Source organism: Podarcis vaucheri (genome assembly GCF_965113315.1).
Source record: "Podarcis vaucheri genome assembly, chromosome: 2".
In the NCBI taxonomy this organism is placed as follows: Eukaryota; Metazoa; Chordata; class Lepidosauria; order Squamata; family Lacertidae; genus Podarcis; species Podarcis vaucheri.
The window spans coordinates 81,893,274-81,913,531 of NC_138760.1; the positions used below are offsets into that span (position 1 = coordinate 81,893,274).

General features: G+C 40.4%; 1 protein-coding gene and 1 long non-coding RNA gene across 2 annotated transcripts in view; one reads left to right on the top strand and one right to left on the bottom strand.

Moving 5' to 3' along the window:
• The window catches only part of LOC309526090, a 399,393-nt gene that overhangs the window by 66,351 nt on the left and 312,784 nt on the right, over nucleotides 1-20,258 (bottom strand). The window lies entirely within an intron of this gene.
• Nucleotides 1-20,258, top strand: part of IARS1 (isoleucyl-tRNA synthetase 1) — an 84,808-nt gene that overhangs the window by 48,638 nt on the left and 15,912 nt on the right. Inside the window, exons 20-30 of the mRNA XM_082212013.1 lie at nucleotides 1,588-1,735; nucleotides 5,654-5,774; nucleotides 6,266-6,357; nucleotides 6,527-6,604; nucleotides 8,228-8,349; nucleotides 14,218-14,320; nucleotides 14,520-14,603; nucleotides 16,744-16,918; nucleotides 17,624-17,736; nucleotides 18,585-18,680; nucleotides 19,990-20,166. Coding sequence (XP_082068139.1) covers nucleotides 1,588-1,735; nucleotides 5,654-5,774; nucleotides 6,266-6,357; nucleotides 6,527-6,604; nucleotides 8,228-8,349; nucleotides 14,218-14,320; nucleotides 14,520-14,603; nucleotides 16,744-16,918; nucleotides 17,624-17,736; nucleotides 18,585-18,680; nucleotides 19,990-20,166 — 1,309 coding nt within the window. The remainder of the gene's footprint in view (nucleotides 1-1,587; nucleotides 1,736-5,653; nucleotides 5,775-6,265; nucleotides 6,358-6,526; nucleotides 6,605-8,227; nucleotides 8,350-14,217; nucleotides 14,321-14,519; nucleotides 14,604-16,743; nucleotides 16,919-17,623; nucleotides 17,737-18,584; nucleotides 18,681-19,989; nucleotides 20,167-20,258) is intronic.

Consider the following 20,258-nt stretch of genomic DNA (forward strand, 5'->3'; position numbering starts at 1 on the left):
TTTTTGAACAGCTGCACATTTAAACTGCTTAAGGAAGTGAAGAACTCTAAATGAGAGTAACAAGTACTGTGTGAGTTTATTAGTGGCCACCTTTTATCTTTTGGTTCCTTGGCTGAAACTTTACCTATTAGGGATGAGGAATCTGTGGTTCTCCAGGTGACATTGGACTACAGTTCCCATCAGCCCATCCATTGGGTGGGCCACCTGAGACTGATTAGAGTGGGAGTTCAACAGCATCTGAGGGTAACAGATAGGTTGGTGAAGAGCAACCATTTAAAACTCAAATATTTGAAGAGTTTGGGATTGTTTTAAAATGCTATTTAACTCAAGCCTTTCCCCATTCAATTCTGTGCTATACAACTAAAGTATAGATACAGTTAATAGTTTTGAAATTTGGAAAACTGACCATCTCCATTGGATTTAATGATTGGTATACTCTGAGATCAAAACAAAATTGAATGGGGAAAACCTCTCTTCGTTTGAATATTTTCTAGTTTGATATTTTTGGAGGATTATCTCAGAGTTGGAAAAATGAATTATGCACATTAGTGGATATATACTTTCAAAAATATATATAGCTGAAGTGTGACGTAGAATCAGAACATGAAAAAGAGTAGAAGGTTAGATGAACTCAGGACACAGGTAAAAATTTTCCAGTGGATGTCTGGGAAGAATTGTGGAACAGTCTCTTGAAGCCCACTCTCTTGGAATACAGCTGCATGGGGGAAAACAACATTATAAAAATGTGTAGATGGTAAAATAAGCAGCTACATGTTTGAAATCTCAGGGCAGAAAATGACAACTTTCATTACATGTGATAGGAAAATTAAGAAACAGCCTTGGCTTTGTTCAGTGTGGTGCAAGAGCAAAATGGAGCAAAGTGCCTGCAAACTCCTCTCAAAAGAACTGCACACACCATAGTTTGGCTTACCATGTCATTTAAACTAGGCCACTAACTACAAACCCTGTATCCCTGTTGTATGTAGTTTTAACCATATTCTTTAGCTTTGGCTGCAATCTTATGCATGCTTTCCTGGGAATTAGCCCAGTGGGACTTCTATCCAACTATACATACATAGGGTTGCATTGTTAAAATACCAAGGCTCTTGTACATTATGCAGAAAAAAAATCAGTTTGTCCAAAAGCCATCTTGTCATATGGAAATGTGAAATGATGGGTGATGGTAATTTGAGCACAGTTCTTTAGAAATGTTTGCTTTCTGAAGATCTATTCAGCAGCCTAATAGAGTAAGAAGAAAGACAGAAAATATCCAGCTAAATTGGACTAATGCAAGAAATGGAAATGCGTTTTTATGTAGTTGTAGAATTTTGGGGGTGGGGTGGGGGTTACACCTCTGCTAATACTGCCAATTAGAATTGCCATTTCAGCAGTATGAGTTGTATCTTAGCAACATCTACAGATTTCCTGGCACTGAACAAAGTATTAGGACTTCAACGTTATTTTGGGTCCTGGGTGGAGGATTGTTGAAATTTTAATTTGTGTGTATTAAAAAGGGATCTGGTGTGTTTTCTTTAAAGACATGTCCCAATTTTCATTACTCTGCTCTGTTTGTGTGTGCTGCTGTAGGCTGTACCTTATCAATTCTCCTGTTGTGAGAGCCGAAAACTTGAGATTTAAAGAAGAAGGTGTGAGAGATGTACTGAAGGATGTCTTCTTGCCATGGTACAATGCATATCGCTTTCTCATTCAGAACGTTGTCATTCTGCAACTTAAGGTACAAAGCTTTGCAGTGTCGAAGAAAGTTGTTTCTCTGGTCATTACTGTATTTTGTTTATCAATATGGGATCTCTAGTCACACGGCATGCTGCCAACGTATGTAGTTATTCTTCATGATATCTGTCCTGCTCATCTGATCAAATGGGCTCTCAAGATGGCTCAGGCAACATGTGTTGGTGCACTCGGTTGTGGTTGCAGTTTTTCATTCTTGCATTTTGTTGGAGCCAGAAATGTAGTGCTTATAGTGTCAGACCATCACTGGGAAGACCCACTTTCAAATCCCTACTCTGCCATGAAGATAATGTGCTGACCTTGAGTTAGTCACTATCATTCTTAATGCCATCATCTATTTTATTTTAAATGTAATGGGGAAAACGTGGGTTTATTTGGGAAGGGGGGAAGCATCGGCCTTGCACACAGAAGCTTCCAGGTTCAATACTTGGCATCTCCAGGTAGGGCTGCGAATGTCACCTGTCTGAAAATTTAGAGAACCGTTTCCAGTCAATGTAGATACACAATTCTGAGCTAAATAGACTAATGTTCTGATTTGGTATAAGGAAGCTTCCTGCTTTTCTGTGAAACTGAACTGTCTCTCAGCCTAATCTAACTTACATGATTTTTTGGGAGGACAAATGTGAGCAGAGGTTCAGGAAGAGTTGTTTATTCCACCCTGAGCTTCTTAGAAGGTGAGGTTAAAAGTTTAAAAATGTTAAAAATTGAGGGAGGGTAGGGAAACTGAAACTCAAGTAGCCCAAGTTAGTATTAATTATGCAGTTTGAGAGTGTAGTTGCAGACAAAAAAATTATAGGCTGCAATTTATGCCCACTTACCCCGGCATTATTCTAAGAATCTGATTTAGAGTTCACTTGTGTTGGGGAGCTGTTCAGTTTATTGGTGCACCAATGGCTTCTGAAATGCGAATTTACAAGAGTAATATTAACTAAAGTTGAAAAATTCTGATGCCAGAAATTTATGATTTGATGACACTATCTCTCTGTATGTCTTACACTTTTTATGAAGACCAGTTTAGATTCCTAACACTTGCAAAAACTGCTAGTTTAATGGCAGCTATTACTATTCTAGGTTGGGGGACAGTGCTCTGAGGAAAGCAGAATGGGAATGGAATATCTGATAAACATTTATTTCCTCTTCCCTGTTTCAAATGTGAAATGTTTAGGTTAAGAATGTGTATTCTTAATTTAACTTATGTTCCAAAGTCTATAGCCCTCATTGACTAGAAACATTTCATTTTATCCAGTGGGATTTAATAAATCCATAATCCTCCTGTAATATATATTCTACATAAAAAGTGGTAAAAAGGCAATACATTATTTAGGATTGTGTTTAATTTGTTGGATTCCAAGAATAGCAATATATCTCTTCTATATGTAATCATACATAAGATTAAATGATCTCTAGTCATTGATACCAGCTTATTTGAAGCAGTTCATAACTTTTACAAAGTACACTTGGCAACCTGAGGGAAGACTTCTGACTTGTCAGCGATACAAGTTTCAAAACTCTTCTGGTCAGTCAGTACTTAAATCTTAATATGTTCTCTCAGCAACTGTTTCTTAATGGTTGCCTTTCAAATAATTTACTTGAAGAGAGAACACGGGTCCTTTGAAGATTGGTTCTTTGGTAAGGAAAGTCTCAACAGATACATTATCTTAGTGAATACACTATGTTTCCGATGGGAAATTGATAACTTGAAGAGCTTATAATTACTCACCTCTCATGATACATGAGCTTTTCAAACCACCATGGAGCCCTTGCTATTAGAAGCAATAAAGGCAGCAGACTTCAATAAATAGTAATGGAAATTGGTTTACATTTTTAGCAGTCACCTCTGTAAGGAGAGCTTTGGAGCTGCATAATTAATCAGCTATTTCTGAGGGTCCCCAGACAATGTTCCTAATACTGTTCTTCAAACTGCCCTAATATTTTACATACTCTGAACTTAGTTTTGGTGCCACTGTATCGTTCTTGTGGTATTGAGTTCCTGGGAGATGTATTTGCTGTCATGGGCCCTGAGTGGGGAGGTCTGGTTGAGCCAACAGAGAGAAGAGGAGTTGCAGAAAGATGACCTAGGAAGGGATCTAGTGGGCTAGGAAGGTCTTTGCTCAGGTCAGGAGAACCCAAGGTAGAGGATACTAGAGAGCATTCTAGTGGTGGTGAGTTTCCCTCGCCCTGTACCTGCAACTTGAGGCATTGGCTCCTTTTCCTGAGTTGTAGGAAGCTGGTTCTGGCTTGTCCAATTATCGTGCCACTAACTCTGCCCCTGAAGTTGCCAGAAACCACATATAGTGTTGCCTGTCCCAGGGAGGTTGCTGCCTCACCTGTCCCACGCGCCTCTTATGAGGCAGTGGTGCCCCTTCCATCACCGAGACCATGGAGATGCCAGCACAAGCATGAACAGTTGGGGCAGGTTCAGCCTTCGCAGAGAAGTGCCAGGTTGCTTGCCCACTCTAAGGACTAGAACCATTTGCTGCGCTAAGTTGTCCCACCCCATTTCCTGGCGTTTCAGTGGGGTATTGTTGTTGGATCCGTGTCTTTGCTTGGGTAGTTGTGGGCAGCACCTGCTGTGCCTTTGAACCACATTACCTCATTTTGTCTGTGCATCGCACTGATCGGAGCATTAAAGGCTTTGGTGGAAACCACAACCTGAGTTAAGAGTTCTTCATCAAATAGGAGCCAGGACTTTTGCATAACTAAGTTGTGCTGGCAATTGCACAAATATGAAGCTCTCCCCTCCCTTAAGTTATAGCAATGTGGCTCAACATTGTTCAAGGGTCTCTGTGTATATAGCATTAAGGTGAATGGTGCCATAAAGAGGGGCTCTGACCACTCCCTCATTTCATGCAAGGAGCAAGCAGTAAATCCTGGCAAATGTCTCTACATTGCATTTAACCTTTTAAGCTTGCTTTGAAATTACCGTCTGCTAAACTATTTATAAAATGTTATTATGTACCATAGTACTAAAGTGAAGTGCTTTGTTCCCTGCTAATGGGAGCAAAGTCCAAATGAGAGGTCCTCAAATGAGAACCCAGAAAGCAGCTATTTTTTGACTGAAGCGCTTTTCAAATTATCCTACCTTATTAAAGCAATTGAAACTATTGCTATGTGATACACTTGCCAAGAAATTTGAACTGATGGTATCATCCTGAAAACTACTACCCTCTCAGTGCAGCATGATAAGGTGAATAGACTCTCGGAGTGGCATTCACCCCAGATGGCTTTTTCACAGAAAGAGAATAAATCTGCAAATAGCTGCTGTGTTTGCCTGCATGAGAACATGTCTAATGAATGAATAACATTTGCAACTGACTTCTTGAATGACCCATGAACTGCAGGAGTTCTCTTTTCACTTGACATTGTTGCACAGTCAGAGGCATACTGGTTCAATACTGGTCTGTACTACTGTAGTACACCAACTGAAATTGGAATAATTAGGGTGTGATCCTGCAGCTGACATAAGTGCAGCTCTGCTGGTGAAGAGGAAAACCTGATGGCAGGATGGCACTTACATCACCACGGTCCCTGGTAGGCATGCGGAAAGCTCAGCAGGCATGTTCGGCCCACTTGTTATGTTCTTCCAAATGTGTGAGCCAAGCAGCGTGTTCTGGGATGGTGAGGCTGTGGACTTGTAAGATCCTCAGTCACTACACTCCCATGACATGCGCCTAAATAGATCCCAAAACTACATCATCCCCTGAGCTGGCTTAGTTAATATCTTCCTTTTGCAGTAAATAGAAGGGGAAGTGTAAGGAGAAAACAAGGGGGAAAGAAATAGAAAAATTGCTCCTCAACCACCTATAATGTTGTTATGGTTACCCCAACCACAGATTCTTTCCCACCTCCACAACATATTGCTCTGGCTCAAGTTAAATCTCTTTTCCCACCTCCATATTCATAGGAAGATGGAAAGGAATTCCTTTACAATGAGAATACAGTTAAAGAAAGCAACAATATCATGGATAAATGGATTCTTTCCTTTGCACAGTCACTCATTCAGTTCTTCAAAGCAGAAATGGCAGGTGTGTATGCTTCCTTCAATTTCAGGATTCTAATTACATTCATGTTGGTGCGGTGCTGCAAGATTATACAGTAGAAATATACTGATTTCTGTATCCGTGGTTTTATTTACTTTTTGTGGGTTGTGTGATGTGGATTCATTGAAATTACTGGGTCCTAGTTAGTTATGCCTATTCATTTCAGTGCATCTACTTAGAGTAGGACTAACTTTGGATAAAACCCAATGTTTGTTTACAGATTTGAACATTTTTGCTCTCTTAATATGAGTTTGAAACTAGGGTTTGAAAAGGGATTTCTTAACTATGGATAACATGAATAAGGGACTCATAGTCAAATCTATTCTTTCTTTATAGTGATACATTTTTAATGTTGTTAAGGTATTGTCACAGGCTCCAGATGGTTCTTATATCTTCAAGATTTTGATAAGAAAAAGAGACTGTAGCCAAAAGGTTAATGGGACATTACAGCTTGCTATTTCCTCTCTCATTTTCAGCCTACAGACTGTACACGGTAGTTCCTCGTCTTGTTAAGTTTGTAGACATTCTTACCAACTGGTATGTCAGAATGAATCGCAGGAGGTTAAAGGTATGTTACTTCTGTTTCCAGGGTGTATTCATGAGAGGTGGAAGTAGTTTGCTCCTGAGTTAATTCAGGTTCCCTTTAAAGCTGAGTACTTGCTTGATTTGTGTGTTGAAGATCAATACCATTTTGTGTAATTATTGGTCTAAACTCTCTTACATCTATGACTACTTAGGGTGAAAATGGAACAGATGACTGCATTATGGCCTTAGAAACCTTATTCAGCGTTCTTCACTCTATGTGCAGACTTATGGTAAGAATTAACAACTGTACAGTTATTCATCTGGGATGCGGGTAGCGCTGTGGTCTATACCACTGAGCCTCTTGGGCTTGCTGATTGGAAGGTCGGCAGTTCGAATTTGGGTGAGCTCCTGTTGTTCTGTCCCACCTCCTGTCAACCTAGCAGTTTGAAAGCACATCAGTGCGAGTAGATAAATAGGTACTGCTGTGGCGGGAAGGTAAACATCGTTCCCGTGTGCTCTGGCTTCCATCACGGTGTTCCGTTGCACCAGAAGCCGTTTAGTCATGCTGACCACATGACCCATAAAGCTGTCTGTGGACCAATGCCGGCTCCCTCGGCCTGAAGCGAAATGAGTGCTGCACCCAGTGCTAGATTTACGTATAAGCTAAACAAGCTATAGCTTAGTGCCACACTCTCTTGGGCCCCCCCAAAAAAATTAAAGGGAAAAAACTTTCCAAAATATAAGATAAAATATAAGATAAAAAACAAATAAAATAAAACCTACATACAGAAACAGTGTTTTGTGTTGTGTAGACTCCTATGATGTAAGTAATGGGCCCCGCCTGCTAGCCCGCTCCCTAAAATATCACATATAAAGGGCCCCATTACCTTCAGTAGCTTAGGGCCTCATCAAACCTAAATCCGGCCCTGACCGCACCCCATAGTTGCCTTTGACCAGACTTAACCGTCCAGGGGTCATTTACCTTTTACCTTACCTTACAGCCATCCTCTTACAGATTTAGGTACAGAAGCGTTGCTTTTTGATATAGCCCCATGAAGCTCATGGCAGCCAGCTTGTAACACAGAGAGGGTTCTTGCTAGGGCTGCATGTGGGTTATGATTCTGCAGGAGCACATAATGTGGGACTGGGGCAGAATCCAGCTCTCAGACAGTCTCTGATTTAATTAAGGGAAGGAGAATGAGGGCAAGTTTCTTTAGTCAGGAAGAAATGCCTGGCTGTGCCTGGTGAAATCTCAGTAGTCAGAAGGCTTGGAAGGTTCACTTTCTCCTGGTGTGAAAGGACAAGGACTAAGACAGTGCATGCTAAGATTTCTGACTTGAATGCTGTTCACTTTCTTTCATTCCTCTGTTCTCTGAGGGTGTCTAGAGAGCTTAAGAGATATAGGTTTCCTTCCTGGTCTCTGAGATGAGCTATTTTCTTTGTTGAATACCTATCTGTAAAAAGGCCAGGTAAGAAGTACAGTCATCAGGTGGTATTAGACCTTGTAATTTTGTTATTTTGATTAGCCAGAGGAAGTTGTTCAACTGGAAACAGTTTCCTGATTGAACTCTGTAGCTGGTACATTTTTGACAGGAAACTGTGCATGAAAACTTGCATTATAGTCACAGAGAATATCTTGGGCTATATCCAACAGAATTCTGTGCATACAACAAAACTTCTTGTTCTCTCTAGCCCTCTGCCTACTCTTAAGACTCCAACTCTGAAGCGTTGGAGGATCCTCCGGAGCAGATTTGCAGTGGCGTAGAGGAAGAGAGGGAACGGAAGTCTACTTGTATAAGTGAAACTCTGCTTGTGCAGTGTTGGATACAACCTAAGAGTTTTAGCAATTTATAACGCATTTGTAATTACTTCAAAATATAGAATAGCCAAGTAATGAAAAATTGTCATTCCAGGCACCTTATACTCCATTTATCACTGAACTGATGTACCAGAATTTGAAGACTCTTATTGATCCTGCCTGCATTCAGGAGAAGAACACAGATAGCATTCACTACCTCATGGTTCCTCAAGTTCGGTGAGCAACTCAGCCAATTGTAGTGGATGCCCAAGTTTAAGGTTTTATGGGTCAAAGCCAGCACTTTGAATTGGATTCTGAAACAATTGGCAGCCAGTGCAGTCAGGTCAGGATTGGTGTAGTAAGCTCAAACTGTCTTGTCCCAGTGAGTAACTTGGCTGGCAAATTGTGCACTAGCTGTAGTTTCTGAACCATCTTCTGAGGCAGCCCTCTCTTTTATGCTTTACCTATAAGGCAAAATATTAGAGTTATTAAAATGTGTTTTTCCAAATCCAGTTGTAAAACTGCTGTAGAATCTGCAACTTTCTTAAATAGCCATACCTGATGCTGAATTGTAGACTGAAGAGGGTGGTAATTCTGTATTGTGGTTCCATAGAAAACCAGTTCTGATAAATACTGGAAAGGAGTAGATGAAAACATTTTACAAGGTGTAAGCAACAACCAGGGAAAAGGTTTTAGTGATCAATACAATTGAAGGAAGAAACTATGTTTATATATTGGCTTTTTGATGTTCTGACCATGTTGCAGTTTGCAGTTTAGCAGAAGCCCCAACATTTGTTTTCTGGATATGGTTGGCAAATAGGTTTGGATATGCTTTGAATATTTCTTGTTTTCACTTGGGGGTACTGTTTTTGGTGTATCAAACAGTTTAGAGGTATATGAGTTAAACCTCTTCTATCAAAGCTGTGGATTTTACAGGGTATAAATGTTCTTTTGTTTGTAGCACAGAAGGTACATTGTCATTACAAATGCCCTTGAACTAGTATTTTGAAAGGCACATTAGAAAGATGTTCAGTTATTTATAGGAATCTAACTTAATTTTTTTTAGTCCCAGGTGCCACCTTGTTCTGTCCAATTAATGATGCCAAAGATAAATGTGATTTGTGAATGTAAATTACATTAAAAATACTGCAAATTGACTTGCTTTGTTGGAGAGTTTATTTGTTTTTAATAGCCAGTCTCTAGTGAAGCAGTTTTTCTACCTCCCAAAAGCTTTGTAGTAATTACTGAGTCTGTTAACAGGGGTTGTTATACCATTTCCCCCTGTTTCTGTGCTGTCTGATGGACTTGCCCATGATGGAAAGCAGTCAGATTGCACATGCTATGGTTGTCAGGCTAAAGGTTTAAATTTTATTTTGCTTTCCTTTGGGCAGCTTTGAGTAGTTAAGTTTATCATTTTTACTATTTCCATTGTTGAAATGAGAATGTGTCAGGTTTCCTGAATTCTCTTACAAACTAGCTGTTCAGTATTTGCTTGATGTGTGTACTGAGGGAATTTCAGTGTGTTTCTATCCTGCCTTACTGCACATCGTTTCAAGGCTTTAAGGTTAAATAATTTAATATAAAAACTATTAAAATATATATTTTTAGTATAAAACAATAAGATGATGGACCCAACATAAGCATGAGCATCAGTTAAGGCAAAGTTAATGCATTAAAGCAGCACTAGAATCTGTAGCATTTATCTTTCCACCCAGTGCCTAAAAGAGTGGACCTTAGGTACGTGGTCCAGGGGTTGAAGGTCCAATCATTGGCCCATTCATTTGGCTTCAGCAGAGAGTCTCCTCAGATGGTCTCAAGGAATGAGCAGGTTCTAGGTCCATATTTTGCTAACCTTACACCAGGGGTGGGAGATGTTGGACCCTAGGGCTGAATATGGCCCTCTAGGCCTCTCTGTCTGGCTCTCAGTACTCTTCATAGGCCACACCACCCTCCCCATCAGCAGGTACGACTCCATACCTTCCTCATGTCTGGAATGTGTTCTTGAACTTTGAATTGTGGCAACGTTTCTTGCTTGCCATGATGGAGAGATGTGTGTGGATGTAGAAACCTCCTCCTTTCGTATGGCTAGAATATATTGCCTGCTGTACAAAGGTTGCATCCATTGCACTGCATCACTTTTTTTGCCTTTGACCCAATCCACCACTGGCAGGAAGGCGCTAGAAGGCTGGCTTTGAGGTGAGGTTGCCTTTCAGACTGCAGAATGTTCCTCACTCCTATCTTACACTTTAAACTTTGGGGAACAAAAGATTATCAAGTAAATGAAGATGGCTTTGTCATCTCACTGTGAATTCTGAAATAAGTCCTATAGGTACCATCTACTTTACAGAACTTGGCTTGGTTGGAATCTCATAATTCTGTTTCCTGTCCAGCTGTGTGGAATTTTGAATAGCAAGCAGGTCCCATTTTCATACATTCAAACTTTTATTTTAAGGCTCATTCATAATTTGTTTCTTTTGTGTGTGTAAGTCACCGTTCCAGTCTGCTTCTCATCTTCATTTTTGGATAGTTTTATTTGCTAGACAGATCAATAATTTTCTCATTTAAGTTATGGTTAATGAATGGAATAAGAGGCATTGGACCCTCTCACAAATATGATGGATATTTTCCTGTATTGTGTGGCTGAGTGACCAATAAAAGCATTGATTGCCAATGAAAGGCTATTCATATTTCAGTGGTCAGGCTTAACCTCCAGAATTTTTACTGGTTGCAATTCCTTTTAATATTTAGCAACTTAGTTACTAGAATATAACTTACTTACCCTCCATGTGACATAAAGTTCTTTGAAATAAGTAAAAAATAATAATTGAAATGCAAAATAAAACATAAAACCATTAAAAAGCGGGGGAGGGGTATGCTACATAAATAATGCAAACCATAACTTGCCACACACTGAAAATCCAAACAGGTTAAAAAGGGAAACACAGTCCCAAGGCCCAGATTTTACCAATTTTGAAGGCAATCTACCCTGGACAGGCTATTCCATAACTGGAGTGCCCATTTTATGGGGCCACTCTGAGCAGGACTGCCAAAGAAGATCAAGCTTTGGGTAGATACATATGGGAGGAAGTGGTACCAATCTGTTTAGGGATTTAAAAATTTAAACTCGCATAGACTTGGGAGCCCAGTGCAGCTGACAAAACCCTCTTGTAATATGGCCCAGTCCTGGCTTGCAGCCCTGTTCTGCACAAGCTGCTGTTTCTGAACTGCTTTTAACAAGAGTATCAGAAGCAAATTGGCAATAAAGTGATAAAACAACCATTAAGCTAGGTCTTAAAATCTTGAGATAATGAAAAAAATATTCACTTAGCGCCTAAAAGCTAATAAAGTAGAAGCTGCTGGTACAGTAGGGCAGAACCTTCCGCCTGACACCGACATCATTGCTGCTTACCAGAGTGGGAGCAGAGCAGCAGCGTAGGTGCCCTGACAGGATCACTGGATTGGCACAGCTACTGTGTTAGCAGAGCTCTAATCTCAGCACTGCCCACACTGTCCTGGTAAGTGGCAGCGATTACATTTTCTAGAGGGCAGCTCTGTGGCATCACCCCACCCCACCAGCTACTCCTAGTTTGTCCTAATAATTTAACGGAATAGGTTAGGTAGAAAGAGAATGTGACTTGCTCTTTGTTGTTGTTGTTTAGTCGTTTAGTTGTGTCCGACCCTTCGTGACCCCATGGACCAGAGCACGCCAGGCATTCCTCTCTTCCACTGCCTCCCGCAGTTTGGTCAAACTCATGCTGGTAGCTTCGAGAACACTGTCCAATCATCTCGTCCTCTGTCATCCCCTTCTCCTTGTGCCCTCCATCTTTCCCAACATCAGGGTCTTTTCCAGGGAGTCTTCTCTCCTCATGAGGTGGCCAAAGTATTGGAGCCTCAGCTTCACGACCTGTCCTGCCAGTGAGTGCTCAGGGCTGAGAGATCTGCATTGGCTCCCAGTACGTTTCTGAGCACGATTCAAAGTGTTGGTGCTGACCTTTAAAGCCCTAAACGGCCTTGGTCCTGTATACCTGAAGGAGCGTCTCCACCCCCATTGTTCAGCCTGGACACTGAGATCCAGTGCCAAGGGCCTTCTGGCAGTTCCCTCATTGCGAGAAGTGAGGCTACAGGGAACCAGGCAGAGGGCGCCCGCCCTGTGGAACGCCCTCCCATCAGATGTCAAAAAGATAAATAATTACCTGACATTCAGAAGACATCTTAAGGCAGCCCTGTTCAGGGAAGTTTTTAATATGTAACACTGTACTGTTTTTAACACTGATTGGGAGCCACCCAGAGTGGCTGGGAAACTCAGCCAGATGGGCGGGGTATAAATAATAAATTATTGTTGTTGTTGTTATTATTATTATTATTATTATTATTATTATTATTATTATTATTATTATTAAGAATGGATAGATTTGATCTTCTTGCAATCCATGGGACTCTCAAGAGTCTCCTCCAGCACCATAATTCAAAAGCATCAATTCTTCGGCGATCAGCCTTCTTTATGGTCCAGCTCTCACTTCCATACATCACTACTGGGAAAACCATAGCTTTAACTATATGGACCTTTGTTGGCAAGGTGATGTCTCTGCTTTTTAAGATGCTGTCCAGGTTTGTCATTGCTTTTCTCCCAAGAAGCAGGCATCCCTTAATTTCGTGACTGCTGTCACCATCTGTAGTGATCATGGAGCCCAAGAAAGTAAAATCTCTTACTGCCTCCATTTCTTCCCCTTCTATTTGCCAGGAGGTGATGGGCCCAGTGGCCATGATCTTCGTTTTTTTGATGCTGAGCTTCAGACCATATTTTGCGCTCTCCTCTTTCACCCTCATTAAAAGGTTCTTTAATTCCTCCTCACTTTCTGCCATCAAGGTTGTGTCATCTGCATATCTGAGGTTGTTGATATTTGTTCCGGCAATCTTAATTCCGGCTAGGGATTCATCCAGCCCAGCCTTTCACATGATGAATTCTGCATATAAGTTAAATAAGCAGGGAGACAATATACAGCCTTGTCGTACTCCTTTCCCAATTTAGAACCAACCAGTTGTTCCATATCCAGTTCTAACTGTAGCTTCTTGTCCCACATAGAGATTTCGCAGGAGACAGATGAGGTGATCAGGCACTCCCATTTCTTTAAGAACTTGCCGTAGTTTTCTGTGGTCGACGCAGTCAAAAGCTTTTGTATAGTCAATGAAGCAGAAGTAGATGTCTTTCTGGAACTCTCTAGCTTTCTCCATAATCCAGCGCATGTTTGCAATTTGGTCTCTGGTTCCTCCGCCCCTTCGAAATCCAGCTAGCACTTCTGGGAGTTCTCAGTCCACATACTGCTTGAGCCTTCCTTGTAGAATTTTAAGCATAAACTTGCTAGCGTGTGAAATGAGTGCAATTGTGCGGTAGTTGGAGCATTCTTTGGCACTGCCCTTCTTTGGGATTGGGATGTAGACTGATCTTCTCCAGTCCTCTGGCCACTGCTGAGTTTTCCAGATTTGCTAGCATATTGAGTGTAGCACCTTAACAGCATCATCTTTTAAATTTTTAAATAGTTCAGCTGGAATACCATCACTGCCACTGGCCTTGTTATTTGCAGTGCTTTCTAAGGCCCATTTGACTTCACTCTCCAGGATGTCTGGCTCAAGGTCAGCAACCACACTACCTGGGGTGTACGAGCCATCCATATCTTTCTGGTATAATTCCTCTGTGTATTCTTGCCACCTCTTCTTGATGTCTTCTTCTTCTGTTAGGTCCTTACCACTTTTGTCCTTTATTATGGTAATCTTTGTACAAAATGTTCCTTTCATATCTCTAATTTTCTTGAACAGATCTAGTTTCTTTATAAGTTTCATGGCTGAGCATGAAGATTCGAACCCAGTCTCCATAGTCCCAAGTCCATCACTCTATCCACCACGACACACTGACTCTCAAATTGGCGTTTGTGTTCGGTGCAATCTTTAAGATGCTCAAAAATGGTGTTTCTGGCAATTCTGCTGTACAAGAGGGTCCCAGCAAAGGGCTTTTTCTTTTCAGCCAGGTTTTAAATGTAGGTTATTATTTTTAAAGAGGTTAGTTTCATATGCAAAACAAGTTTCCATTTCCCCCCCTTTTGAATCTAGGGAGGATCTGATTGACAAAAATATAGAAAGTGCCGTTTCCCGAATGCAATCTGTTGTTGAGCTTGGACGGGTAATCAGAGACAGGAAAACCATTCCAGTAAAGGTAAGATGTTTTTTAATTTATCTTACATCAATATCCCATAAGCACTTATTGGTTGTGACAGAGAAATGCATAGGTAAATCAATGAATTCCAGAAAATGAACTATAAGGATATCTGTTAAATAGCCATGGTTTAAATAGCCATTTTGCAATAGATCTTGGGTACCTTTTTCCAGACTGATGATGATGAATTTAATTTCAGTATCCACTGAAAGAAGTGGTGGTTATTCATCAGGATCCCCAGGCGCTGGAAGATATCAAGTCCTTGGAAAAGTATATACTTGAGGTAAGACAGAAGAGCAGAAGGCATTGTTGCTAGAACTTAAGTTCACATTGGTTTTTATTCAGGTTGATGCCACGTTTTTTGCCTTGCAAGTCTGTCACCCCTGCTTCCACCTGCACAAGGGGACTGCTTCCCGATCTGTTCTGGGGGTTTTCTCAATCCTCTGTAGCAGATTTGGAGCAAGGAGTGGGAAGAATATAAGGAAGGAGATGACCACCCATTTGGCAGGTGGAAGTCCTTGTGTGTTGGGCTGAGTTTGTTGGATATCTCTTTCACACACATATCTTCTGACTCAACCTTTGGATTTCATTTGACCCAGGACTACAATTGTGTACTGCTTGATATTGACTTAGCTTTGGACTCCCCTTGTTATTGCTCAATGCTATCATGTTTTGGACTTGAGCCTGCAGCGGACTCTTGTGTGTTGTCTTACTCCAGTCAAGCTCAGGCACAGAGACCTAACTCAGTTGGAGTAGGAGAAAGTATCAAGAGCTATGTGTAGGTAGGGGTTAAGCAAACACATGCTTTCTTGAGGAAAAAAAGGTCATTACTGAGTAATCTTGATTACATATGAAGACTTCAAGGACCAAACTAAGCAGAGGATAAATTGTGACATCTGTATATTATGTATAATACAGTTGACTTTTGACCACATATTTTTCGGAGATAAATACTTCATGATCATTGATCATTCACAAAATCATGAAAAAGGATTGTTTTGCAGCATCGCAGTATCGTTTTTCATTATGCCTTTCTGAAGAAGCTTCCCTCCTAAACTGTCTCATTCCACTAAGCTAACTTGAAAAGGGCAGTTTTGGATTTTGGTGAAAAATAAGATTTTTTTTTAAAAAGCTGCTGGTATGGATGTGGTGGCTTGCCTTGAGTTTCCCAGTGAAATGGGAACCTAAGTAACACTCCTGCTCTGTGGCTGCTTATGGGTGTCTGTGGACCTGCGTCCACCTGCATCCCTTTGGAGTGTGGCTGATGGAAACGCAAGAGGAGCCACTCACTTGTTGTGTAAAACCTTGTTACTGTCAGTTGACATTCTTTTTGATTCCAATACCAATTGCAAAAGCACAGTTCGTTAAACAGTAAGTGGAAGGAAGATTAGTAGGTGGACTTTCCTGTTGAAAAAAGGAAGAGAAAAAAATAAATGAGATGGAAAGGAAGCACATAAAATGTTTTGATTGTTTTGTACTAGTAAATTGCTTTCAGCTAAGCGTTGCTTCAGAGGGCTGATAGTGAACTGTTCTCCTCTGGAAATGGAGCCAATTTTATCCTTTATCTATTTTAGAGATTAAAGAGTGGCTTGCCAGACAAAGTGACCCCTTGTGTGGTTTCGTGTATTGGATTCTTAGAGCTCAATGCCTCGTAAAAGACATGGAACTCTTTATAATATTGTATGTACATTTGTTTGGCCAGACAAAAGGTCTCCCAGGCTTCCTAAGAACAAGAGCAACATAGCAGAAGTATGCTAGAAAAGCTTTCAGATGCAAAATAGGAAAGGTGGTTTATTTTATCAGACTATCTCCTGTTTGGTTTGTACAATTGTATTTAACACGAACGTTGCATTAGATGGAATTAAACAGTAGATAGTTCTTAGTTACTGAAAAGTGTTCACTATTTAGGAAAATATTAGTTTGGGGTGAGTTCAAGGAGGAAAAGAGGTCTGGCTTAATAACAAGACAAAAGAGCCAAGGACAAGGGCTGAATGGAATAGGAGTGATCTCAAAGGTTTTATGGGTTGTGGAGTGAGAAAACCTTGAGTAGAGTAGGACTGGGGTCTTTAGAAGGTGTAAGGTGGAAACTCAGGGGTGGGAATAGGTAAGGATGTTTGGATAATACTTTGGTGGGAGAACTTTTTCTTATTTAATAGCATGAATGGAAGCTCTATTTAACTTGGTCTTCTGTAGAGCAAAGTATTTTTGTATAGCATAACAATCTAAAATGACTTAATCATAGTACTGTTCAAACTTCAAGCACACATATATCAAAATAGCAGACAGCTGTTTTTTGTTTGTCCTACTCTCTGTACTATTTTGCCATTCAGCCTGTAAAATGGTTTGTTAAACATGACTTCAAGTGATGATTATTTTTTAAACTATTTTTTCCCCATTTTATTACTTTTTTGGGAAATGCGCAGGAACTGAATGTCCGTCAAGTGACATTATCAACTGAGAAAGATAAATATGGGATCCGCCTAAGAGCAGAACCTGATCACATGGTGCTTGGGAAGCGTCTGAAAGGTGCCTTTAAATCTGTTATGGCTGCTGTGAAGGAATTGAAAAGTGAGCAGTTGGAAGAATTCCAGAAGACTGGTTAGTATCAGTGGAGCATGTGTAGTTTGTCAGAAAAGTGTGATGACCTTGCAAACAGACGCAAAATAATTTTTATTTTCAAGTATGGAAACCAATCCATTTAGCTGCTTGGTTTTCTTTTCTAGTCTAAAAGCAAAAAGGCAGAGATTTAAAAGCTATTTCTCTTGTTAGTATATTGTCAAATGTTTATAGCTTCCATAAACATATTGGAAAATAACTGCAAAGAGGAGAAAGGTTAAATCAATTCTGCAAAACGAGGAAATGTTCAGGGAAGCGCTTAGTCAGGGGTCTAAACGACTATAAAAGAATCCAAACTACCTTGAGTAGAAAATGTTTTTATACTTCTTATATTTTGCTTTGAATGTTCTTTGGATGGTCTAAGCTTTCAGAACCTGGAACACTTTGTTCCAGTTATTCTGCCAGAGACTGAAGAGGTGGAAACTGGATTTTCAAAGTTACTGAGGGAATTTTGACAGGTGGGAGACCCCATCCTCCTGTAAATTTCTGATAAACATCTGGCCCATGGAGCAAAAGTGTTTGTTCTAAACACAAGAAAGTCAGAGAAATACATTGATATGGATGTTGTCATTCAAACAAGAGACAGAAAACATCAGTACATTGAAATGTTGACTAATTGCACATTTTTGAAAGCTTGGAATGCTTGCTTAATATAAAATAGGTAATTCTGTGGTTTAAATGAATCAGGCACCATTGTTGTAGAAGGTCATGAACTGCATGAAGAAGATCTCCGTCTGATGTACACCTTTAACCAGGCTGAAGGAGGATCTGCCCAATTTGAAGCACATTCTGATTCTCAGGTATCAAATGTAGTGATCAGTGACGACGATGGGAAATCCAGATGTTCATGTTGCTAGCACTAGTTGCTGTGGATCAGTGCCTCTGCAATATAGAACCTATACCATACCATTTTGGCATATCTGCTCGAGATGGCAGGAAACAGTGATCCAAAGAGTTGCTTAGGCTCATGCAAGGATTTTGGACTCACCCAGGGGAATGTTTGACATAGAACAGTTGGCTTCTGTTCCATATCATAAATGGACATAATCGTATTATAGCAGTTGCAGGAAGTGTAGAACTGAGCAGATAAATTGAATAAGAGCAGAACAAAAAATTGGCTGGAATTTGGAGAAGGAGCTGTGTCATTAGCAGCAATAGCTTAAATGAGGAGGAGCGCTTTGCAAGTCTAAGCAATGACGTCCTCAGATAAGTGTCCTCCATAATAACTGCAGGAAGTTAACTGGTTTTTTTCTGATCCTGTGACTGGCCATTTCACTTTCAAGTAGCTATGCCCAGCTAAAATCTAAAGACCTGTGGTGTGCTTAGCACCCCATCACTACCACCACAACCTGTATTGCCAGTATTGACATCAGGGCAAACAGTTAAGCACACCATGCATGGGGTTGTCCTAGTGTGCCCCATTGTGTATGTCTCTAGCAGTATGTATATTTGAAACAAAATAAAAAAAATCCTTCCAGTAGCACCTTAGTATATATATTGTAACAGTTCAAAAGAACAACAAAGATTGATTTAATAGTAACTAGTTCTAACTTGTAAAACACAGTTTCTCTTGTCAATCCACACGAACATGTCCATGATTTTTGTTATAAAACAAGGTATGTATAGCATCTGCCTTTTTTCTGGCCAGGTTTTGGTTCTCCTGGATGTTACTCCCGATCAGTCTATGGTCGATGAAGGCGTTGCACGTGAAGTAATAAATCGCATCCAGAAACTTCGGAAGAAGGTTAGTAAATCTGGGAAATGAAGCCCAAGAGCAGCCTCCTCTCCTGCAGTTTCCACCAACTGGTATTCAGAAACATGCTGCCTCTGACCCTGGAGGCAGAGCACAGCTGCTGTGGCTGGAACAGGATAGCCTTCTCCACTGTGAAGTTGGCTAATCCTCTTTTAAAGCCATCCAAGTTGATGGCCATCACTGCCTCCTGTGGAAGCAAATTCTATCATTTAAATATGTGCTGTGTTATGACGTACTTTCTTTTGTCTGTCCGGAATCCTCTAGCATTCAGCTTCACTGAATGTCCACAAATTTTAGTGTTAGGAGAGAGGGAGAAAAACGTTTTTCTACCCACTTTGACTGATAGATGTCCACTCACTGTTGGACCTGGTGTCACTACCAACAATGCTAGAGGAGTCTACCTCTTTGGGGATTTCTAGCTTGTTGAATTCAACGCTTTCTTTGATGTATAGAGTGACACCACCTCCAGTCTGTTGTTCCCTGTCCTATCGAATTTAGATCCAGAGATAGAGTCATGTCCCACCAGTTCTCTCCAGTCCATCAGATTTTTGTTATGCCCAGTATATGAATACCGTCCTCTTAAGACCAAGCACTCCAGTTTGCGCATCTTGACTTGGAGGCTTTCTGGCATTAGCGTGTAAACACTTATAAACCGTGACTCTCTTAAAGTATATTTGGCAGTTGTGTGTTGGCCTGCGGTGCTTTGGCCTCTCTCAGTTGTTATCCTGTGTGCCTGCACTCACAATGTCTAGTTATATACATGAAGAACAGATGGCTATAAAAGGAGACTAGAAAAGATGATTTAAAAAATGAGCATGACATAGGTAATTGTGTGTGAAGGTGACTTCTCATTTTATTAAGATAACAAGAACTATAGATGCCATTTCTTAAATCAACTGCAGACTCCTCCAGAACAGAATTGTGTTCATTTGGTTAATATTTTAAAATCTGGGGACAGTATTTGTTGGTCAGTTCTACTTTTTGTTTGCATTCTTAAATATAAAAAGCAATTGCTCATTGCAGAATACCTTTATTTTTGTTTTTCTTGGTGAAATCTTTTTTATTTAGAAGAAAAATGTTTTGTAGAGTGCCATTGGACTTTGGCTAAGACAAACTAACATGTGATGTGCAGTTAGATGCTTTTCTGCTTGCCTGAATATTTGCTATAATTATGCTTGACTTTTTAAATGTGTGTTTTGTTCTGATTATACCAAAAAACAGATTTTACTTTTTGGTCACAAATATTTGGTGATAGGTAACCTTTATTGCTCACTCAATTGGGTTGCTGATTTTGTTACAGCGCAATCTTGTTCCAACTGATGAGATTACAGTGTATTACCGTGCTCATCCAGAAGGTGATTATCTTGATACTGTTATTAAGGAGCATACAGATTTCATTTTTGCAACAATCAAGGCTGCCTTGAAGCCATACCCAGTGCCTACCTCAGCGGAAGTGCTTATTCAAGAGAAAACCCAGGTAAAAACAAGCAAGAATTTCTTTGGAAAATATTCACCTCACCCCATTATCTGAATAATGCATTGCCTCACATTAAATGTTTATTGGACCAG